A 23,113-nucleotide genomic window follows, 5' to 3' on the forward strand; every position below is an offset into this window, starting at 1 on the left:
CCGCACGCTGAGGATGGCGCTGCAGCAGGTGGCTCCCACCTCGTTGGCCGCCGTCACCGTGTAGAGACCGGCGTCGGCCACCCGGGCGCTCCTGACCAGCAAGGTGTGCCGCTCGCCCTCCGTCTTGATGGGTCGTGCCGTGCTGCTCCTCAGTGGCACCCCGTCCTTCCTCCAGGACACTAAGGACAGAAGCAGGGTCACTTCGGGACCATCCCGGGGTAGGAGAGTCCTCACTCCCCCGGTTGTCAGCACAGGTCTCTGCTCGGCTTGGGGACCGTTTTGCCATCGGGAACAGCCCCAGGTCCCCAGGGCCTCTGATGGAGAGAGGCCCTGCTAAGGTTACTGGCATCCTTCTGCCCTCCAGTGGAGGCTGGAGGAGGGAACCAGAGCTTCTTTGCTCGTTTCCAGCCTCTGCCAGCTGCTCCGTGCCTGGTGCCTTCTCCTGCTATCCCAGCGCAGGAGGATCACAGAGGTTCTGCCTGCACCCTGCCCTTTGCACCGCACACTGGCACTTTGTTTCCTGAGGAGCACAGAGCTGCAGCTCTGCCACACAGCTCGGGTGGCCCCAAGGGCCTGGAACAGGCAGGGGGATCGTGCCAGAGCCCATTGCGTTCATGCCCCACGACCACTCACCTTCTGGCTGTGGGTTGGCTGTGACAATGCACTTGAGCAGCACCTCTGTCCCCACAGCCACCGCTGTGTCCTGGATGGGGATCTCAAAGACGGGCGCTTCCAAGGGATCTTCGCCCGCTGAGACGTAGGAGTCATCGGAGGACTCTGCACAGGGATAGATGGCCCCAAAGCCATGAGCATGCTGAGCAGAGGGTCCAGTGAGGTGTGGCAGCACCACAGTACCCCCTGTGCATGGGACAAGAGCCCTACCTAGCTCCGGAGAGGTGGGCCGGGCCCGGCGCCCCTTCCCCTTGCTCCGCGTGCCTCTGCCTTCCTGAGCCATCCGGACGCTCTCTTTCTTCTCTGCCACTTTTGCCTGTCTTCTCTCCACCTCCTTCCCTGTGCCGTGCTGCCCTGCCCAGCTCCTCTCCAGCCGGGCCTCCTGCTCCATGCCCGGTTTTGCCCAGGGCAGGAACCGCACCTCAGCAGACACCTCCGGCCTCCGGTACAGCCCATGGGGCACGGCCAGCCTGGCAGCCAGCCCTTCACTCGCCACCCCAGGGGCCCTGGTTGCAGCCACGGGACCTCCATCCGGGCACGGGGTCCCTTCAGCAGCACGGCCCCGCGGGGTGGCCTGCGCCAACAACCACTGCTCCTTCTTCTTCACTTCCCCACCACCATCTTGTTGCACAGCTTTCCTCACCTCCTCCGCCGCGCCGCCCCGCGCCGGGCCTCTCCGTGCCCGCTGTCCCCCCGGCTCCAGCTCCCCGTTGGGCCCCACCAACGCCACGCTGGAGAGAGCCAGGTGCTGGATGACGTGCGTGCCCTCGGCCGGAGCCGAGGCCTTGGCTGGTGGCACCTTGCGTGGCAAGGCTGAGCCGCGTGGAGTGCGGGCGGCGGGAGGCTCGGCAGGCGGCAGTGGCTCAGCCTTGCCCAGCTCCTGCGAGCGCCGCAGCTGCTGCTTGGACACGGTCCTCTTGATGCGGCTCAGCTCCTCCGAGAACTTGTGTTCGATGTCCTGCACGCGCCCGGCGAACTTGCCCCGCTCGTCGAAGGAGGCGGCTTTCTGGCGGAAGGCCTGGCGGCGGCTGGCCACACTGCCCTCCCCATCCCGCCAGCCCCCTGGCGTTCCCGCCCGCCGCTCCCAGCCTGGCTGGTCGAAGGAGCGCGTCTTGCGCAGGGGCAGCCACGGCCGTGCGGGGAAGGGACTGTCCGCCTGCTCCAAGCTCCCACGGCGCTCCTCGAAGTACTGCAGCCGCTCAAAGATCCTGGAGCCGGCGCGCACCAGCTTGGGTGATGCCCGCACCGAGATGCGGCCCGACGCGTCGCTCATGGGCGTGGCGGGCCGGGAGTCCTGCGTGCTGCCCTGTGACTGCGACTTGGGCTTCTTGATCTTCTCCTCGTACTCCTCGGGGACGGTGTCCTGATAGTCGGCCGGCACTGAAGACATCCTGCGGGGGGTCACGGGCGTGCAGGAGGAGGAAGGGAGGCGGGCAGAGGGCTGCGGGGTGGCTCCGGAGGGCGTGGGGGGGCACAGGCCGGCTCTTGGAGACGGCGAGCGGATGATGGGCGGCTTGGAGGTGAGCGGCAGGGCAGCGGGCGAGTGCGGAGGCTCAGCGCCGGGCTTTGGGGAGATGGGACCACTGTGGGGGTCATCTCGCCTGTACCCACCCTGGGGGATGCTGCTGCAAGGGGAGAACAATGGAGAGCAAGTCAGAGCCCACCCTCACCTATGGCTGCATCGTGAGTCCCAACCCAACCACCCAATAGGGCACAGCAGGGGACAGCCCCTGGACCCTCAATGGGCCACAGCGAGGGGATCCAGCCACACTTAGGCCACTGGGAGCTGGCTTGCTGGTATGACCCAGAGGTGCCTTATTGTTGGTGTCTCATCGGCCAGGGACCCATGTAGGACAGCAATGTGGTGATGCTGGGACACTCAACAAGTGCCCTTCCCAGAGCTGCCATGCAGGCAAGATGAGAGCACAGGAACAGAGGGGTGCCCCAATCTCCCTGAGGTATTCCAGCACGCCAGAGCAGTGTAGAGAGCTCTTTTACAAGGCCACAAGTCATCACGCAGTGCATGTGCTGCTGCCAACATGTTCTCCTGCCCTGCCACCCTCAAAATCCCTGCCCACCCCCCTGGCCCCACAGCCCAGGGCTTGGCATGTGCAGCGCAGAAATCAAAAAGTGGGGATGAGGTTCTGGTGGAACAAGCAGCCTCAAACACAAAGGAGGATGGAGGTCAAAGGAGAAGGCCTGTGGGGCTGGGGAGGGACAGGGGCTCTGAGCATGTCAGCAGGCCCTGGGGAGGAAGAATGTCTCTCGTCCCCACTGCCACCCCTGGGCAGTGGGGACAGCTTGTCCGTGGGTGCCACACCTCTGCGCCCCATGTCCCTGGCCATGCAGAGCCCTCACAGCTGAACAGGAAGAATCAGTTCGGATGGGGTTACCCCCAAACTTTAACTGGCCATAGCAGATAGGGACCCCGCTCCAGGCCCCCCACCCCAGGGCCGTTCCATCCTCACCAGTGCCAGGTGCCTATTGCTCAGAGCCTCCGTTCCTTGTCCGGGAATGGAGAAGGCAAAGAAAGCCCAGGAGGAGGAGAGAAGATGGCTGCGGGGAGGAGATGGCCCCAGCGATGTCCCCTCCGTGCACTTCCCCCTGCTACTTACACGTGGAGCGAGAGCGCCCGTCCTCGGTACAGGCTGAAGGCGCTGCCGTACGGGTCGCTGGCCATAGAAAGGCTATCCTCCGACCCCCAGCTTGTGCCCACCAGATTAGCCCGTGATGCCCGCACCAGCGGCTCCACGCCCAGGTGCCGGACCTCAGTGCCACATGGTGACGGCGCGTTTGCTTGCCTTGGAGTTCCCTGTGGCTGCCAGGCACTAGGGCGGAGGTAGGGTCCCCGCACAGGGAGGCTGGCATCTGGCTCCTTCTCCACCACAGTCTGCTGGCTGCCCGACCAGCTGGAGCGCTCCTCTGCCTGAGACAGGGCCAGCACTGAGGTTGGCGTTGTGTTCATGGAGGTGTCCACCAGGGTGTCGGAGCCACCTGGAAGAAGAGTGGTGGGCATCTCCAAGTGGTATCCCACCCAGCTCATCCCATGGGTGGGCTGCCCCATGGGGACCCCTAAAGCTCTGTGTCCCCGCAGCTCACCCGTGGGGGTGCTGAAGGCTGTCTCATCCTGCAGATCACTGCGCTGCGTCACCTGGGGGTCACTGGGCTCATCCTCGCCGGTCTCCGAGTCTGCAGCGGAAGAGCAAAGGGTGAGGGGACACGAAGACCAGGCTGGCACTGCTCCTCACAGACCCATCAGCTCCAGCGACAGATGAGCAGTGCATAGACAGTTCTGAGCAGCAGAAGAGCAAGGGTGGGAGAGGGATGACTGTAACATGGGGGACACAGAAGGGACAGACTGCCAGCAGGAAAGGCAGAACCAAGGCTGGAAAGACCATGGGACAGGAGTGGCGTCAGATGATGCTATGTAGGATGGAGGCAGGAGAAGGGATGGTGGTGGAAATGCAGGGGAAGGAGGATGTAACTGGGTGATGGAGACGGGGACAGTGGTGGCATTGCAACAGGGAGGCACGCTGGAGGCACAGAGCCCCATCTGGGAGCAGGGCTGGCATGAGGCGGGAATCTTCCTACCGTAGCTTTGCTTCCTGCAGGAGCGGAAAACTTCGCTTCCATAGGGGCAGCAAGAGAGAGAGAGACATCAACACCCGGTTATCGGCCCAGCCTGCAGAGACGCATGGGGCTCTGGGGAGGACTTTGTCCCCAGCTTGTCCCTGCGCTACCATTAGGCATTGACCTGCCAGGGCAGCAGCTGAGCAGGCCGTGCCAGTTCAGAGAGCCTGGCACCATGTGCTGGCCTTGGAGGCCAAGGATGGGGCTAGGGCTGGCCAATCACCTGGTTCAGGGCCCAGTGCCTTACCCTTCCGTACAGCACTGGCCATGGGTCTGGCACCCCCCAGCCTTCCCTACACAAATTCACTACACACACACAGTCACTACATCATCAGCACCACATTCAGCCTCCCCTTCCCTGCATCCCTCCTGTAAAGCACATGGTATTGTCCCCTCCCCACATCATGGTCACATTCTGCCTGCACAGCAGCCAGCTCCTGTACCTGCTGCTGCTCCAGCTGTCCCCTGGGCCCCACGGCCTCAACTCCTGTGCCCCAGGTGGGCACTCCTAAAGGTGCTGGCACGCTTGGATGTGTGTGCCTGGGGGCACACATGCTGCATCAGGCCTGGTGTGCACTCTGCATCCCCGATCCCCCCTGCAGTAAGTATTCAGAGGTGCTACCGTGGCCCGCAATGTGGTTCTGGCTGGGAGAGCATCACTGCTGTTCTCAGGGAAGCTGTGGGCACTGTGTGCCCAGGCCCGTTGTAGCCAAGTCAGTGCAGAGCCACTGCACTGTTCCTTCCCCGGAAAGTAAGCCCGCAAAGATACCAAGGGTCACCATTTCCTCCTCACCACTATGCAAGCCATCGCAAGCTGACACTGCAGAGCCTTTTGGCAAAGGAAACATCTCCTGCTCTCCAGCCTTGTCATCACACACCACAGCCCAGTGGGGGTCCACACTGCCACTCCCTCCCTGGGCTGGGCTGGTGTAGCCCAGCACACTGCCAACTGTCCCATCACTGCCATTGCAGCAGGCTGCCTGCCACCGTGTACCCAGCTCCCCAGCAGCACCCCTGCCCCTGGAGCTGTGAGGACAAAGGCACGCTCGAAGGACACACCAGGAGCCTCTAAACCCATTTTAGGGCTGTGCCCAGCCCTGTGCAGCCTCTGCTCACTGCCCCCTCCCTGGTACTGTGGGGGGGTCAGACCCCATCCCAGCAGGGGGGGGGCAAATCCTGGTAACTCAACGCACCATGCGTGAAGCGACCGAAGCGCCGCGAGTGGCCGGTTTTCTGCAAAGAAAAAGAGAAGAAAGCATTATCCACAGCACAGCCTCACGCACACCCCCAGTTGCACGCCCCCAAGGTATCTACAGGCGCACACCCCACGCACACAGCCGTGCACGGGTGTAGGTGGACACGTGCAGCGCATGCCCACCAACGCACACACACGCACACCTCTTGGTGCTGTTTTCCTCCTGCACCCAGGGGTGACATGGTGCACGCCAGTCCCGCTGCCTGCAGCCAGCAGCTTTGCTCGGGCGGGTGCCCAAATGTTCCACAGCACCTTAGAAGCTCCTGCCCGCGCCAGCCAAGGGAATGAGCCAGCCAAGCGTCTTCCAGGCACTGGCCCAGACTCAGCCATGGGCATGGGCCCAGCGTGGGGACAGCAACCCCCAGCCTGGTGGTGGCCGTGCCAGCTGTGAGAGGCTACTTGGCATAAGTGCCATGAGATGACCAGCCCGCAGGGCGGGAGGCGTGGGAGCCTCGCTGTCTGGGCAGGCAGGATGGCAGCGTGGGGCAGAGGTGCCAGCAGCTCCCTGCCGGCTCCCTGTCCTCCTCCGCACTGTAGCTTGGGGCTGGGCATCTGCTTGACAAGGACCACCTGGCTGCCATGCTGATGCAGGTAGGTAGGACAGGAGATGTGGTGTGCAGGCAGCAGGTCTGGGCTGCTAGCACCCAGCATTGCTCCCAGTCCAGCCGGGTAGCAGAGTCTCCCTGGGACAACAGCAGCCTGTGCCCTTGCTGCCCACTGGGGAGCCTTAGTGGGGCTCTCCCAAAGCCTCCTACCCATCCTGCAGCTTCTAGACAAGCTCACGAACAGACAGCCCTCAGGGATGGACGGCAGACAGTCCCCAGGGACAGACAGCCCTAGGGGCAGACAGACAGCCAAGCACAGCCAGCAGTCAGATGTCTTTACAACAGCAGCAGGCTCATTTTGCAGCCCCCACGGTGCCAGTGGGCAGCACAAAGGGACTCCCACTGCCCCCTCCCAGTATGCAGTGGGCAATGGCTGCACGAGACTCATTTGTATTCAGGCTGAGCCAGGTTGAGCCAGGCTTCACCTCCCCTCCCCGACTGCCTGTGCTGGTTCTGGCTTGCAGCCCGCCTTCCAGGCCAGGGAAAGATAGATGAGTGATTAACTGCACCATCGGCAGATAATTCCCCCATTAAAAAATGAAAATGCAATTGAGTGCCATTATCGGGTGTGCTCACGGCTTCCCCGGGGACTGGCGCCATCAGCTCCCACCAGATCTGGTGACTGCACCCAGCAGGGTAGGGCCCACAGCTGCAGAGGGGGGTGAGCCCCAGCCCTCTGCTCTACAACAGGACCCCTGGGGCATGGCACCCACCCACGGCTCAGAAAGCAGCATCCCCCAGACTCTGTGATGCAGGGTCACCTCCAAGCAGCAGACCCTCTGCTTTCAAAGAGGGGGTCAAAAAGGGGGCAGGAGGTTACAGGAGCAGCCTGGGACAAATCCCATTGGGCTGAGATCTAGCCAAGTCAGCCAGCAGTGATGCACCCTGCTTGGGGGTTCATTTTCAGCCTAGGAAACAGCGCAGGGGAGTCCCTGGCGCCCACCCTGCACCCACAGAGAAGGGGAGAAAAGCCAGCAGAGATGAGCATCCAGCCTCAGCCCTGCCCCATGGCAAGGTGCGGTGGGACCTGGCCCTGCCTCGCTGCCCCAGTGCCTGCACAGACCCACCCTCCTCATGCAGGGTCCTGCCAGGAGGCTGTCCACCCCCTATAGCATGGGGTAAGTGGGGTTCCTGGGGCCGTGGAGCACACCCCTCTCCTGGCACATGGAGCCAAGCAACGTGGCACTGGTGTTGCCGACTGTGAAGCCAACAGGGAACAGGGCCAAGGGGAAGCAGGGAGGCAGCGGGTGGCCCGTGTGGTGTGCCCAGAGCTCGGCCAGCATAGCAGGACCATGCCCTGGCACACAGGCTGTTCCCAAGGGCAGATGGGGCAGCCAGGTGCTGCCCCCAGGGGAGATGAATGCCCCCACACCTGGGCAGGGCTGTCACCTCCCCGCAGCATTCCGGGGGATCCATGTCCCCATCCTGCACCCCTGGGTGGGGACTGTGGGGACACCCAGCAGGGTGACAGCAGGGTAGCCGTGCACCCATGTAAGGTGTAGCAGTGGGGTGCTGCTGTGAGCTCCACAAGGGGGTTCCTGGCAGAATGCCCCCATCCTCTCTTCACCACCGAGGCCCGGTGACGTCCTTGCTCCTCGCTCGGCGGAGCGTGCGGAGAGGCCCGCGGAGGATCTCTGCTGTGCCAGGCATGCTCCTGACGCGGAGGGGATGACGCATGCAAAGCCTCATCTCCAGCTCCGTGACCACCGGCGGCGGAGCCGGGGGGAGCCATGCAGCCGCCTCCACTGGCTCCGGAGGACAGGGAGGGGACAGGACCCCACCATGGGCTCGCAGCAGTGCTGGCAAAGGCGATGCTGAACACCTGCCCAGCACTGCTGCGTGGAACCGGCGGCTCTGCGGGCGGGGCTGGCGGTGGGATAAGCCCGGGGGGGAGGGGAGGGGGGGAAGAAGCGCAACTCACCCCTTCCCCACCCAGGATGGACGTGCACCCGCTTCCCGCTATTTCCCCCCCACACCTCACCCCCGTTCCTCCGTGCGCTCACCAGCGCGCAGCCCTTACCTGGAAGCGCTTCTTCACCCAGATCTTCTTCATGCTTCTGCAGAGCCCCGGCGGCGCGGCCACCGCCGCTCAGGCCCGGCAGTGCGGCAGCCCGCAACTGGGGGGGTCCCCGCTGTCAGCGCCCCGGTGAAGCCCCCAGCATCCTCCCGGAGAGGGCGGAGGGAGAGGCTGGGGCTCGCCAGGTTGGGCTCTCGGGAGGGCTGGGGCTGTGAGCATGAAGCATCACTGGAGTGCTCCTCCCTCCATCCTTCCCCCGCCTGCCTCCGCCTCCGCCTCCCGCCAGCCCTGGCACGCAGTGACAGCGGCGGGGGACGGTCAGGGCACAGGTGGCGGGGAGGCACCGCGGGCTGAGGGACGCACACAACCCGCACCCCTCTGCCCTCCTGATGGCTTTGGCTGTGCGGGATACGGGGCTCCGAGCCCCCTGCCCAGAGTCACGGAGCCGCTCTCCACTCCTGCGCTCAGCACCGCTCAATGCCGGGGGTCCTCAGCACTCCCCAACGCAGATGACAGCAACACAGCGCTCTGCACCGGCGCTGCGTGGCACTACCACATGCACACCACGATGCCTGGCAGCTCCGGCTGCTTTTCTGCACTCCCCCTCCCAGCCCACGGCTCCCAGCGTGGAGCTTGTCACGGCTTCATAATAACTTGCAAATTAGCGGGTACAAAGGGAGCTGCTCGTACGACGTTGCTGACAGCCCCACCATCCAAGGGATGCTGTGGGGTTTCCGTGGAGACCCTGTGCGTCAGGCGAAGCACACAAGTGGCAGAGCTGGCACAAAAGGGATCTCCTGCTGGAGCCTGGGGACACCAATATCCCTCTCAGTCTGGTGCCACCCCTAAAGAAAAGTGCCTCGCTGGGTGTCCCCCGTGCATCCTGGCACAGATCTGTCCCTGCCACGTGCCACATGCCACACTGACACTTGCTCATGGCACAGCCTGTATGCGGGGACAGCCACCCTTGTTCCCCAGCATCCCCTTCCTGCTGATAGAAAGATGCTTGAGCACACGGTGCCCACTGCAGGCTGAGGACACAGGGACACAGTGTGACCTTGGCTGAGGTGCTTGAGCACAGAATGGGACAGGAGGGGATGTTTCCTACCCACTGTGCCAGCCCTGCTGCTGAGGCACGGGGCACAGAGGGGGTGGGGAGAGGGGCAGAGCCCTCCCAGTGCCACCAGGGCATGGCACACACCAGCAGGAGGGGAGCAGGCAGTAGTGGGAGCTGGGGGGCAGCACCAGGAGGAGGAAGGGGCCACAGCCCTGCACACAGCCCCCAGAAGTTGTGCTATATTTACCCACACTCGGGCCTGGGTCTCGGCTTCTCGAGTGTAACACAAACCCTACAGCCTGCGAGAATCCGAGGGGATGGCACATTCCTCAGCAAAAATAACCCCCCGACAGCAGGAGAGAGGGCAGGGGTGGAGGTGACTGACTGGACAGCTGCATGCTGCTCCCCTGCTTGCTCCCAGCGCCCCAAAGGGAACCAGCAGCGCAGCTTCAGAGTAAGCCGTGCACCCAGGTGGCATGAGACAGAGTCAGGAGATCCCAAAGGGCTTTGTCCCCATGCACAGCCCTACCTGGGGACATGCTCCAGCTGTGCCAGGCTCTGGTGAGACATAGCCAGGCATACTGCCCACCCCATGGCATGCCAGGGGCTGGGGTGGGCACAGCAGCACAGAGAAACTGAGGCAGCCCCAGAGAGTGCCCAGAAAAGGTGACAGCAAGGGGAGGCTGCAGGCTGTGTCTGGCTTTGAGCGAGCAGAGCACTCAGGAGGGCTGGCAGGGGCTCTGGAGAAAGGGGCAGCTGGCACTGGGCGCAGGCACAGCTTTGCAGAGTAAGGGCCTAAAATTAGCCACCGAGATAAATGGTGCAAGGTGCTGAGCCACCAGAGACACTGTCAGCATGGCTGTCCCAAGTGGAGTGCCCTCAGCACCACCAGCCACAGCCTCGTACACCATATCTGTGGGGAAACTGGGGATCAGAGAGAGCACAGAGTGCGGGGACCACAGCCATGGAGCTGCACAGCTGTGCCAAAATGCGTTGAGCCCCCAGGACACATCCCATGCCCTGCACTCTGCTGGAGGCAGGCTTCATCCCACTGCACCAAGGAGAAGGATCTGCACAGGGCAGCTATCACCACGCAGGGTCATCGTGCAGGGAGCACCATGCAGGGAGCATTATATATGGACTGCTTCATCCGCCTCCCTGTTCCTGCACCCAGACTGTCCTGCAGAGGCAAGGTTACACAGCACTTTGATTGCTGAGTGCAGGTGGAGGCAAGGAGCGGGACCCTGTGCTGGGCGCTGAAGACACACAAATCCAACCCCGAAATAAGACGCAGCCTCGGCATCGCTCATTGCTGGCACAGCTAGGGACACTGGGCACTCTAGCAGGAGATTAATGGGGTTTGGAAGAGGTGATTTAAGCTAGCTCATGGTGAAAAAGGCAGGAGGTACAGCTGGGAAGAGATATGCATTAGTGAGCAAGGAGCCAATGGTGGGGACTCCTGGAGCCCCTCCTGGCCTCATGCACACCCCCTGCTCCCCGTGCCAGGCACTGACACACTCAAGGGACCTGGGAGAAGAGCAGGAGAAAATCATTAGTGGGGTGGAGCGACAGATTCAGGGCAAGGGATTAGAGGAGCTAAATCGGGCTCGTGCGAGCAGAGGGGAATGCGGAGCCAGTGCAGGAGGACCTGAGCACAGAACTGGGCAGTACGGAGCCCCCCCAGCAGTGACCTGAGCCACCTTGAGAGAGCTGTCAGCCCCACGGAGAGCTGCAGCTCAGTTCACACATCACAGGGAGAAAAGGCAGAGGACAGGGACATGGCACCATGCAGAGATCGCTGTGCTCCAAAGCAGGGCAGAGACGCAACCCTGCCCCAGGGCTGGTTTTGGGCGGCTGTTTGCTGAACACAGCACATGGGAGCGCCTGGGGCAGGGTGACATTCACCTCACAACCCTGGCTGCTCTGTGCCTCCTGTGGCTGCTCCAGAAACGTGGCCGCAAGGGCTGGGAATTGGGAGCAGGGAGGCATGTGTCAGCACAATGAGAACGGGCACCTGGGGAAATCAGGCAACTCTGAGCAGAGACACACTGCAGGTCAGAGTGAAAGAGGGATGAAGCACCACTCTGTGCCCCCATCACAGTCCACAGTGCCACTGACCCCAAAGGTGCAATGCATAGTGACCACACATCCCCACTGCAGGGCAGGACAGTTCCTGCACACTTTTGTGCTCCACCTCCAGGCTCACCACCAGCAGGAATCTCCAGTGGAGCTCCCCCAGCAACTCAGCCCCACTCAGAACAATGCTTCTTCCTCACAGCTGCCCCATGCAGCACAATCCTGGTGCTTTCCTCACCCACGACCCCAGTGTTTGGCATAGCCACGCTCACACGTTGGCACTGCTGCCCAACACTTCCAACCAGGCAATCCTGGTAGCACCTCAGTGCTCCAGGGAGGTGGCGTTGCCCTGCGGTGATGAACCTCTTTCTGTTCAGGATAAGGCCCCCACTGCAGCCAGGTGCCCTATGCACACCCCACATAATGCTGAGCATAGGGCAGCCATGGGGCTTTGGAAATCAAGCTGATGCTGGCCCTTCTATTTTGCTAATTAACCACCAGGCCCTGCCTACTTACATGCATAAGCTCCTCCTTCATCCCTCAGGCTCCTCCCCCTGCTTCCTCACACTTGGGGGTCTCAGTTCCCTCAGTGCAGCACTGGTGCCCCCAGTGCAGCCCCAGTACCTGCTACAGTTGCAGCGGTGGCATCACAGCCACTTGTGCTCATGGGGACTAGTGCACGGGGGTGGCTGATGCAGGGGAACCATGGGTGCCATACACCCAAACAACACGACCAGTCTCTCTCTCCTGCTGCCCCATACAGGCTCACTATCAGATGCTCCAACACGCCCATGCCCTGGCATCCTGCCCTGCCTGGCAGAGGCTGTTGCAGCCACATGTTCACTCCCCAGCTGCAGAGCTGCCCTGGTGCTGCCAGTACCAGTGATCCCAACCCACGGCAGTCAGACATGGCACAGCTGAAGCTCAGCCAGCCCCTGGGCACGCCGTATGGGGAAAGCCTGTGAAGCATCGCCGCTTCAGCGTGGGGAAGCAGTTCTGGTGGGGATGCTGGAGCCGTGGTGGTGGAGCAGCGGTGCCGATGGCCTTGTGGCCCTTACCTTCCATGTCGATGATGGCCAGCACGGCGCTAGTCATGGCCTCTCCTCGCTCATTCTCGGCGACACACGTGTATACACCGGCGTCCTCCTTCGTGCTGTCCCGGATCCACAGCGTGCCGTACTCCTCCCCGTGTGGGGCCAGCTGCTCCTCATTGTGGAACCAGCGCAGGTTGGGCCGGGGGTTCCCCACCACCACCACCCGCAGTCGGATGTCACAGCCAGTGCCGATGGCCGCGTTCTTCAGCTTCCGCACAAAGGCCGGTGCCGCCAGGCGAGTGGGGCCCTCCTCAGCAGTCCCCTGCTCCGCTGTGACCTTGGCACGCTTCGGAGGGATGCCGGGGCTCGGAGGGGCTCTCCCCATCACCCGCCCGGGCTCCCCACTGGCCCCGCTGGTGCCACCACGTGTCTGTGCCCGGTGCATGCTGCTTGCTTTCCTTTCCTCACCTCCCCAGTGCCACAGTCCCACGCCCCAGTTTCCTTCCTGGTGCACACCAGGGGGTGCCGGCAGCGAGGCGGCCCCCCGCTCCAGGTGCCGTCTGGTTCACAGCCTCCCCCAGGCCGGCCACAGCCCCGAAGGTCGCGGTGCCGTGGGCAAGCTGGGTACTATTTTTAGGCTGGGAGCTCAGATTGCCGCTCACCGCGTTTCTTCTCACCCAGCGCAGCACCCGTGCACCATGCTCCACCACAACCCCTGCCCACCCTACACCTTGGCACCTGCTCCGCCGCTGCCCCGTGCGGGTCCCACGGTGCCGGCGCTGCCCTGCCGCTGGGCCCTGACGTCCCCCCCTCACCCGTCCCGCACAGCCCCCACAGAGCTGCGCTCCCTCTGCCCCCTCTCCTGAAGTGGCAGCTGCCTCTGATATGTCACATTCCTTGGCCAGGCTCCCCCTCTCCGCGCCCGCCACGCAGCTCTGCAGCCCAGCTCCGCTTGCAAAGATAGAAAGGGGCCAGCACCTTTCCATATTAGCAGTGAGGCCGGAGGGGAACCAGCCTTTCCCCCCCACCTTCCCCATTCCCAGGCGTGTCACCGGATCGGGACACAGAGACCCTGGTGGCATGCGGAGGGAAAGGACACCGTCATGCTTCCTGCAACAAGAGACCCTGTGGTGAACTGGGACAGGATCCGGGCTCTGCACTACATCCCCAAGGAGGGCTGTGGGTTTTGGGGTGTATCTCAGCAGCCAGAGGCCAGGGCTACCAGTGCCACACAGCACCTCGCCACCCCCAGGCAAGGCAGGGCTTCCCCGGCTCCGGATTTATGGCACACATCTCATCACCTGGCCCCAGCCGCCCTCTCCAGGGGCTGTAAATCTGGGTGAGCGGGACATTAACGATATTGCACGCTGCTCGCCTGCTGTGAATGAGCCTGGCTGGCTTTGGCAGAGCCAGTGTCCACCAGCACAAGGGCAGCTCATTAGTGGCACAGCACCAGCACTGACATTCTGCACGTAGGGGAGCAGCTGCGATGCCCTGGGACATGCCAGGGTTGGGGACCCTGCTACCGACACCTGGGGCTGCAAAGCAGCTTGGCAGACCCCAGCAGAACCAGAGAAAAAGCCTGTGAGTGCCATGGGGCCTCTTCTGCTGCACCTCAGTGCCAAGAGCTGCTCCTTCCCCACTTTGTCCCCAGCTCCAGGGGTGCCAGAGGGAGCAACTGGCACAGGGCAGCCCCTGGGGCAGCTGCGGTGTGGAGGTCTTCAAGAGGGTGGCAGCGATGGGTAAGGTGGGGACAGAGCAAAAGGCAGAGCCCTTGCTCCACCAGCTAGGCAGGGAGGGAAGTAGCTGGATGCGTCGTCTGTCCCCAGGGCAGTCCTCGATGTCACAGGGCCACCTGCTGGACACAGCTCTTGCGATCTGAATGTCCTACAGCCCTCTCTTTGGTCCTGCAGCCAAAAGAGGGGGGTTCTCACAAAGACAGGAAGCTGTTCTGTCTCTCTGGCGGCAGCCCTGTCCCCGTCGCTGGCAGCAGATTGAGGACACCTATTTTTTGTCGCTGAAACATCCCACTGGGCTCGGTGAGGGCAGAGAGGGGCACCACCGGCTGAGAGCCACCTCAACACCTTGTGACCCTGATGGGGGAACACGGAACGTCCCTCCGTGTGCTGGGGGCCAGCACAGCAGGGCTGGTTTGGGGATGGTGGACACCTCTCAGCAGGCAGAGGGTCCCAGCAGAGCATGGGGACCCCAGAGCCCCTCTGAGCCTGCTCAAGGCTCAGCTCCCCTCGGGGACGGGCTCTGCTGCAGTCCTGGTATCGGCAGGATTGCTCCCCAGCAGTGGAACTGAGTACTCCTCGATGCTCCTCTGTGCACCACCCCCTGCCCCTCCCACGCCCCCGCCCCATAGATGCACTGGAGGCAGGGCGATGCTCCTCTGTTTATTTCAGCCGCCGGCAGTCACGTACACGCGGTGGGGTGGGGGTGCGATGGGGCGAGGGGTGGGGGCGCCGGCCCTGGCCCCCGGGCCTCTCTCCGGCTCCTCTCTCTCTTTGCCCCCTCTCTCCCACTCACTCACTCCTGCTCTTTCCTGTATCCACCTACGGGTTTCCTCTCGGCTCAGCCAGCCCCGTCCCCGCGCAGCCTCTTCCCCCCCACCCGCTCCCGGACGGGGCTGCCTCTAGGGCAGCGTGGAGGGGAGCGCAGAGCCCCGGCCCCCGGAGCACCCCAATCTCTCCCCGTCCCCGGCATTGCTGCAGCCCTACCCGGGAGAAACGCCAGCTCCGGGGCGGGCTGCGGTGCCGTGCGGGGAGACGGCTCCTGCTCCTGCGGGACCGCCTCCGAGGGAGGGCAAGGGAGGGGCTGCGGGGCGCGGGGGGGATGCAGAACCCGCTGCTGGGACACGAGGCCACCACCTGCTCCCCCCACCCCTTCCTGCCTGTACCCTCCGTCCCTCTCTGCCGCCCCCCGGCCCGGCCCTGATCCTGGCGCTAGCTGCGAAGCCTTGCGAAGCCGAAGGAGAGAGCCCGGGGGTGCGGGGGGAGCCCGGGCCGTGCCCGGAGGCGGCCGTGTCGGGGGGGAGTACGGGCTTGGGGGGGGCAAAAGGGCGGCTGGGCACCGGGATAGAGTCTTCTACAGCACCTCGTGCTGCTGCTGGGTCGCCTCGCTCACCACCTGAGGGAAAGGAACGTGAGATGATGCCATGTCCCAGATCCCCACTCCCCATGTGTCTCCCCACATTGCTCACCTCTCCATCACGAGTTTCGATGGTTTTGATCATCACTGTCTTCTTGGTGTGCACCTCGGAACCACGCTGGTCTGGGCTGGTCTCTGTAGGGAGGGGGACACAGGGATGACAGCGACCACGCAGACAGGTGGCATGGGAAGATGGCACTGGGGCTGGGGCCGAGAGTTTCCAGAAGCCCTAGGTCACCCCACCCCCCAAACACCTCATGTGCTCCTCCCCCACAAGCTCAGCGTGGCATCGGGACCCCGAGGGCTCAGCCCAACTCACCTCGGAAATTGAGAGCAGAGGCAAAGGTCTGGTGCATGGGGATGCTGATCCTGCACGGACACAGAGGGGAGAGCTCAGCGCCAACCACCCCAAAACCACGCCCCCACCTTGTCCTGCTTCCCCCTGCCGCTCACCGGTTCTCCTCGCCCTCCAGCAGCTTGCGGTAGGTGGCGATCTCCACATCCAGGGCCATCTTGACATTGAGCAGGTCCTGGTACTCGCGCAGGTGCCGGGCCATCTCATCCTTCAGGTGCCGGATCTCCTCCTCCAGCCGCGCAATAGTGTCCTGGTACCCGCCAGCCTCCCCCGCAAAGCGCTCCTCCATTTCCCGCATCTGGCGCATCAGCGAGTCATTCTGGGGGGACAGTGGAGTGCGTCAGCACGGGGGTGGCACATGGAGTGCTTCTGGGGCACCCCAAAGTCCTTCTTGGGGAGCCCGGGGTTTGTTCTGCACTGTCTATGGCTCACCGTGCCCTTGAGGGCATCGATCTCACAGGTGTAGGACTGGATCTGGTGGCGGTACTCCAGCATCTCCTGCTTGGCCTGCCGCAGGGCATCGTTGTTCTTGTTGGCTGCTTGTGTCAGGTCAGACACCTGTGGAGAGGATGTGATCAGCAGATGGGGATTGTCATGGGGATGGACCCTCCGACCCGGCTCATCCCCAGCCCCACACCTTGGATTTGTACCACTCCTCAGCCTCGGCAATGTTCTTGGCAGCGATGCTCTCGTACTGCGCGCGGATGTCCCGCAGCGCGGCTGTCAGGTCAGGCTTGGAGATGTCCATCTCCACCTGGATATGCTGCTCCTGTAGCTGAGCCTGCAGCTCGCGGATTTCCTGGGGACAGAAAGGGGTGTGTCAGGGCCCCATTCCCTGCTCCATTCCCCAGCCCCAGCCATGCCCACGGGACTGCCCCACACCTACCTCTTCGTGCACCTTCTTGAGGAAGGCAATCTCCTCCTGCAGGGACTCAATGCGTCTCTCCAGGTCAATGCGTGCCAGCGTAGCTGCGTCCACGTCCTGGGGGGACACAAAGAGTGGGGTTAGGGGTGGTGATAGGCACCCTAGAGTTGCACAGGGACTACCAGCCAAGGCAAATGGCAAAGCTGTGCCCACAGCCATGCTCCAGTGATGGGCACTGGTTGCTTGAGGAGGGGGCAAGGAGGACAGAGGTGGCCAGGCAGCATGGGGACTTGTCTACTTACAGCTCTGAAAGCAGCCAGGTTGTTCTCAGCCTCCTCCTTCAGCTGGATCTCCTCTTGCAGCCTGGAGGCAGAGAAGGAGGCATTTGGGGACACCCAGACAGACCCCTGTCCCCCACCATTCGTGTTTCCTCTTGCTGTCCCCAAGCACAGCATGGCTGGTGGGAACACAGCAGATTGTCCTGCACTCCCAGCGGGCGGAGAGAGGGCTGGCTGGGGGCCAGGGGTTCTTCCTCCCATTCCCTATTATAGTCAACGGCAACGGGAGCACAAAGGCATGAGGTCAGCTCGGTGTCATGCTCACTGCCCCGGCCCTTATAGGGACGAGTGGCCGGCAGGTGGGGGACGGGGTCCTGAGAAGCAGCCACTGGCTGAGTCACTCATGGGGACAGCAGGATGGGCTGGGCACCTGGCTCAGAATGTGGAGAGCCAGAGTGAAACAGTGGGTTTTGGAGTCTCCACAATGCTGTGAGTATGGAGGGCACCGCAAGAGCTGTGACAAGGGAGGGGGCTGCGTGCCCTAGGCTGCAGCTCACAGAGTCTCAAGGGGACAGAGGTGCCTGTTTGTGTTGGCACAGCAGTGCAGGAACCCGACACCCGTTTGTCCTGTGCCCTGCTCCTCCCCTGACATTCGGGGTCATCCCACAGAAGCAGCGCAGCTGGGTGGCAGGACAGCCAACTGCCATCAGCCTCACAACATCAGTAGCTCCAGCCTGAACTGCTGCTCCTGCTGGGTCATCCCTCAGTGGTGGGATCTCCAGCCTTCCCTGTCTACATCCCCATGATGTAGTACATTGGTACAGCAGCCAACACCTGGACCTCAGGACCAGAGGTGCTGCCTGGTGGCCGCGTGCTGGTTGCACCACAGTGTCCCTCATCCCAGTGGCCGTTCTCCCAGGCCCCAGCCTCATCTCCATCCTACAGCATCCCTACAGAGTCTGGAAGCCCCTTCAGTTCCTGGTGCACCATAGCGCTCACAGCAGGCCGGGAGCACTGCTGGCCTGCGGAAGTGCAGCCGCTTCCTCCCCTCCCTCCCTCGCATCCGGAGCCAGCAGAATCCCCCCCCACATGCCGCAGCCCTCCCTGCTTCTGTACATCTGTCTATCTGTCCATCAGGGCTAAGATCAGCCCTGATGAGCTCCTCTTGCTGTGAAGAGCAGGGGCCCCTGATCCCCGGCTCCAGGGATCCTGTGCCATCACTGCACAAGAGTGCAAGGGACACCTTCTGCTGCTGGGGACATCCTCCCACTCAGTGATCCCTGAGCACCTCCAAAGGGCTGGTGTGCGCCTTCCCTGTGCCATGGCTTAGGTAACCCCATGCCCTCCCGAGACCTGCAGACATAGTGCCAAGGCTTTGGCCCTGCCGCAGTGCCCTGCGGATGGTTGCCCAGCAGGAGACACACACAGGGCGAAGTGAAGGGGTGAGGGGATGGAGCGGCGGGGCCACAGTGGTGGGCACCCCGGGGGGATACCAGAAGGGTCTACCCAGGGCTGGAGCCATCCCCAAGGAGGGATCGGAGAGGGAAGGGCCCCCTCACCTCTGCTTGAGTTTCTGCAGGTCATCTAGCAGGTTGTCACGCTCCACCTCCACGCGCGCCCGCTGCCCGGTGAGCGCATCCACCTGGCGCCGCAGCTCCCGCAGCTCCTCCTCGTACATCTCGGCCACACGCGTGGGCTCCTTGCCCCGCAGGCGGTTCACCTCGGCCACCATCAGCGCATTCTGCTGCTCCAGGAAGCGCACCTTCTCAATGTAGTTGGCGAAGCGGTCATTGAGCTCCTGCAGCTCCACTTTCTCGTTGGTGCGGGTCTGGAGGAACTCCTGGTTCATGGCATCAGCCAGGCTGAAGTCCAGCAGCTCGCCAGCCCCCTGGTAGGCGCTCTGGTAGGTGCGCAGCGGTGTCACGCGAGTGGTGCGGAAGGTGGACAGGGTGGGCACGGCCGAGGTGCGCGACACCTGGTAGACACGGGAGGTGACAGAGCTGCCGCTGCCCCTGCTCCCGAACGAGGCACGGGGGAAGACCGGCGAGGTGCCACCGCCAAAGGTGCGGCGGTAGGAAGAGACCCGCTGGCTGGAGGAGTACGACTGGCTCATGGTGGCGGTGAGGCGGCGGCAGGGAGCAGGGAGCAGGCAGCAGGGCTGGCGAGCGGCCGGAGCTCGGCGAGGCGTCGGGAGTCAACCCGTGCTGCTGCTATTTGTATCCTGCTGACATCACCGGCCCCTCCTGCTGCGGGACAGCTGGGGGATGCTGCTGGAGGGGACGGCTGCCAGCCCCCGCCCTCGGCACTCACCTGTGGGCACCGCTGGGCCGTGGCCCCCCAACGGTCCCCCGACAGCTCACAGCCCTCCTAGGGTTCCCCTTGGTGCCACAGTCCTCTCAGCACATTCCCCCTTCCCGGGCGACATTGCTATGGGACCAAGGGAAGGGATTTGGGTAGGTGGATGGGGATCCCACCGGCACTGCCCTGACCCCAGCTGGGGCACTGTGCCCCCATTGGAGTGTCAGACGGACAGCTGGGCTGATGCCAGAGAGTAAGAAGTGAACTCAGCACTTCTCCACTCCTGGAGCCCAAACTTCATGGCCTAGCGGGGCACAGTCCCTAAACTGGCCTTATGCACCCCAGCAGCATCCCAACTTGCCCTGTGGTGAGAGTACCAGGCTCAGCTCTCTGTGTGGGGCCATATACCATCCCCACCATGGGACATGCCCTCAGCGGGGGGGTGGGACACAGGAAGGGAGCAGTGTGGGGGCTCCTGATTTGAGCGTGCTTGGAATTACCACCACCCTGAGCCCACTTTCTGGTACACAAGGGCCCAAGGTGGGGCTGGGCACCCTGGAGGGGGTGCTGAGTGACCCAGAGCAGGTGCTGGGGTGCAGAGCAGCCCAGTGACGGTGACGTCACCCCTGGGTCCTGGCTCTGGCACATTCCCGAAGCAGCAGGCACCCAACCAAAATAGCCTCATACTCATCCGCGTGGGACATCAGTGGTATTTATAGCTGGGGAGGCACCCTCTTAACCCTTTCTGTGCCAAGTACATGGATGGGGACCCTGCCCTCCCCCTTGTCACTGTCACCCCCCATGCAGGGGTTAGCATGCCTGGGACTTGGGGACATCTCTCCCCAAGGAAAAGACAGCTGCTGCTCGTACTTCTGGGGTGGCCATGCTGGGAGGCCCCCTGCTCCCCAGGCCCCACTGCCCACATAGTGCCCCCTGCCATACCCAAACCGGGCTGTTCCAGGACGCTGTGGCACAGGGGACTGTTGTGCCACTGGGCACAGGGTGACTCAGCAGCAGGAGTAGCGCTCAGCCCTGCACCTCCCAGCCCCATGCATGCAGCGAGTGGTGCCTGGGCTCAGCACTACAGCCTGGGGGCAGTGAGAGGCTGGGGGCAGTGAATGTGGGCAGATGGCCAGAGTCCCGCATCTGGGCTGTGCATCCCAGACCCTCTCTCTGTCTGGCATCCCTCCAGGCTGCCCAGACACAGAATAACACCGTGGATTCCCGGATGGTGCTTACTGCCCGGCGGAGCCTGACTTTAAAAGGGAAGGTATTTCCAGATGGGGCTGTTTCATCCCAGCGGGGGGGACACTGTGTAAGGGGGGGCTTGAGGGACGAGAAGGAGAAGATGGAAAAACATACAGCATCCTTCCTCCCTCTGCCCCCCTTCCCTGCTCTGACCATGCCCAGCTCATCTCTGACCCCCTGCATCAGCCCATGGCTGAGATGTGAAGGGACACACGGGTCCCCACGCCAGCACAGCCCCACTGCTCAGTCGTCCCTTCCAGTGACTCCATCCCAGTGCTCTGGGTCAGGGTTGGGGTCAACACACTGTGCATGGGGAGTGGCTGCCAGCATGGTGCTGACCCCACTCTGGAATGCAGTTTCTGAAGTGGCCTTTCCTTGGCCGCCCTACAGCCTTCCGGGACACCGTCACAGGGCAGAGGCCCTGCATTTGGCATGGGGCCAACAGAGGGACAGACGCCTCTTAGGAAATTCCCTTCCCCATGGTGCGGGAAGGAGGCGGGAGGAGTGGGAAGTGGAGATGTGGGCAGATGGGTCCTCAGCTACGTGCTGGGTTTGTCCCACTCCACAGCACTGGAGACAAACTTAGCATGTCCCTCCAGTTGTGGACCAGAGCAGAGGCAGTGCCCCAAATGATATCCCTCACCACGCTCAGCATCATTCGGCTCCAGCCCAGGCCATGCTGACCCAGATGGAGCCTGGGAACAGGGCCCCAATCCCCAGTGCTGGCTTGGCCCCAGCTCCCGCAGGGCCCCGGGATGAAGGCGTCGGGAGCCAGAATGTCAAACAACACCGTGAGCCAAGCCAGCTGCATCCCGCAGCCGGCCCTCCTCTCTGGCCCTCCCTCCCCACTGCTCCCCCGGGATTTAAGGCACGCGGGGATCCGGGCACAGCCTCCCAGGGGTTGCGGGCACTGGGGGCTGCAGCTGGGCAGGATGCAGGGATGGGGCACCAGCTGCCACTCAGTCTCGTACCACAGTGCTGCTGGGCAGGTCCGGGCCCTGCCTGGCCTCCTCCTGATGAGGATGAGAAAGGAGCAGCCAGGGTGTCCCCCCCACTTTGCTGGCCCCCGGCCGTCTCCCTCTGTCCCGCTCCTTTTACAGACACGAGCCTCTGAGGCGCCTTTACCCTAACAGGGAAGGAGCGGACGCCTGTTCTCTTAGGCGCGTGCTATTGTCTAAATAGGAGATCACTCTTCCTCCGTGCCTGGAGTGCAGCCCAGCCAGTGTGCTGGGGTCCCATGGAGCCCTGGGTGCCCCCAAAAGCCACAGACCACTGTTTGCTGCTCCCTTCAGGCTGCCAGCATGGGCACAAAGCAGCCCCAGTCCACATTCCTCCCTTCCCAGGTTTAGCGATGCTGGGGGTGGCTGCTTGTCCCTGAGTGCCACGGGGATGCTGGGTGTGGCACAATTACCATGGGGATGCTTGGGGTCGCTGGCTGACCCCATAGTTCATATGAATACAGGGCATGGCCCCCTTGATCCATGTGAGTGTGTGGGATGTTTTTTCACCTTTGTCCAGGGGACATTATGGGGGCACTTGTTAGGGTCTAGTGTGGATGCTAGGGAACAATCACTTCCATGCCCTGTGAGGATGCCTGCACTGATCAGCCACATCTAGCTGTGACCCATGGGGATGCTGGTGATGTTAACCTGTCCCACAGGCCGTGAGGATGCCCACAGCTGACCTGGCAGCCCACATTCTCCTCGCAGCCCAGGAGAGTCCATCTCCTTGGCCTCGATGGCATCACCCATACCAGTGAGATGAGGCAGCACTCGCCCCATCCCAACGCATGGCTGGCGGCTGGTGTAAGGGCAGCCGTGCGCTCAGCCTCCAGCAATGCCCGGGTGCTGACTTCACTTTCCCATGCAGGGACACGTGGCCTGGGCTGGGGGCTCGGCAGCAGCGCGGTTGCCATCCCTGCGCTCATCCTGGCAGGGCGGGTGCGGGGGGCTGGCAGGCTGCAGGAGAAGGGGGCGGCCCTTCCCGGAGCTTTGCACATCCATCCTGGCTGCCTGGCCCTTAACCCCTTCCAGTGGGGCTCAGCTCCGGCCGCGCGGCCCTATAACCACGGGAAAGGGCACGGCACCGCAATCCCCTGTCCCCTCCGCACCGCACGCCCATGGGCGCACGCAGGAACCCTGCGGCGGGTCACGAGCCCTGCAGCGAGGGTCCCAGCCGCACTGAGTGCTGCGGGGCGGGGCAGCGACGGGGCCCGGGGCAGCAGGTGCAGGGTGAGTCAGGGAGCACCCAGGAATAGCCGCTGGCAGATTTTCCGGGAAGATCCTGAGGCTCTGGGAATCAGCAGCAGGGTGCCAAGGCGCTGCCCTTTGCCCACTGCAGTGGGGCCACACCCGGCCCCGCCACTCACCCGCACCCTTGGCACCCCGATCCCATATCACCCACCGGGTGCAGCGAGCACCCTCTGACCTGAGGGCCCGCAGTTGACCCACGCACCCCGAGCCCCCGGCAGGAGGCTGCACGCGGTGCATCCGGCACGCCCTGTGTTTGGCTGCGGTGGCCGCGGTTGGCATGGAGACCCCCCAGCTGTCCGCTGGCGGGGTGCCAGGCAG

At 63.4% G+C, this 23,113-nt stretch overlaps 2 protein-coding genes across 2 annotated transcripts in view; both read right to left on the minus strand.

Moving 5' to 3' along the window:
- LOC104911762 (striated muscle preferentially expressed protein kinase-like) overlaps window positions 1-13,160 on the minus strand; it is a 13,545-nt gene extending 385 nt beyond the window's left edge. The window contains exons 1-6 of the mRNA XM_010713799.3: window positions 12,371-13,160; window positions 3,772-3,861; window positions 3,288-3,666; window positions 883-2,297; window positions 634-777; window positions 7-179 (exon numbers count right to left, since the gene is read on the minus strand). Coding sequence (XP_010712101.1) covers window positions 7-179; window positions 634-777; window positions 883-2,297; window positions 3,288-3,666; window positions 3,772-3,861; window positions 12,371-12,791 — 2,622 coding nt within the window. The 5' untranslated portion in view covers window positions 12,792-13,160. The remainder of the gene's footprint in view (window positions 1-6; window positions 180-633; window positions 778-882; window positions 2,298-3,287; window positions 3,667-3,771; window positions 3,862-12,370) is intronic.
- Window positions 13,161-14,732: 1,572 nt separating this feature from the next.
- On the minus strand, window positions 14,733-19,189 carry DES (desmin). Its single transcript, XM_010713640.3, has 9 exons — window positions 18,557-19,189; window positions 17,022-17,082; window positions 16,741-16,836; window positions 16,492-16,653; window positions 16,287-16,412; window positions 15,953-16,173; window positions 15,819-15,868; window positions 15,552-15,634; window positions 14,733-15,478 (listed from the first exon to the last, which is right to left on the minus strand). Exons 1-9 carry the CDS (start codon window positions 19,108-19,110, stop codon window positions 15,437-15,439), a joined length of 1,395 nt encoding a protein of 464 aa, XP_010711942.1. The 5' UTR covers window positions 19,111-19,189; the 3' UTR covers window positions 14,733-15,436.
- Between the last annotated feature and the right edge of the window lie 3,924 nt (window positions 19,190-23,113).

The sequence above is a fragment of the Meleagris gallopavo genome, chromosome 7 (genome assembly GCF_000146605.3).
Source record: "Meleagris gallopavo isolate NT-WF06-2002-E0010 breed Aviagen turkey brand Nicholas breeding stock chromosome 7, Turkey_5.1, whole genome shotgun sequence".
NCBI classification, from domain to species: Eukaryota; Metazoa; Chordata; class Aves; order Galliformes; family Phasianidae; genus Meleagris; species Meleagris gallopavo.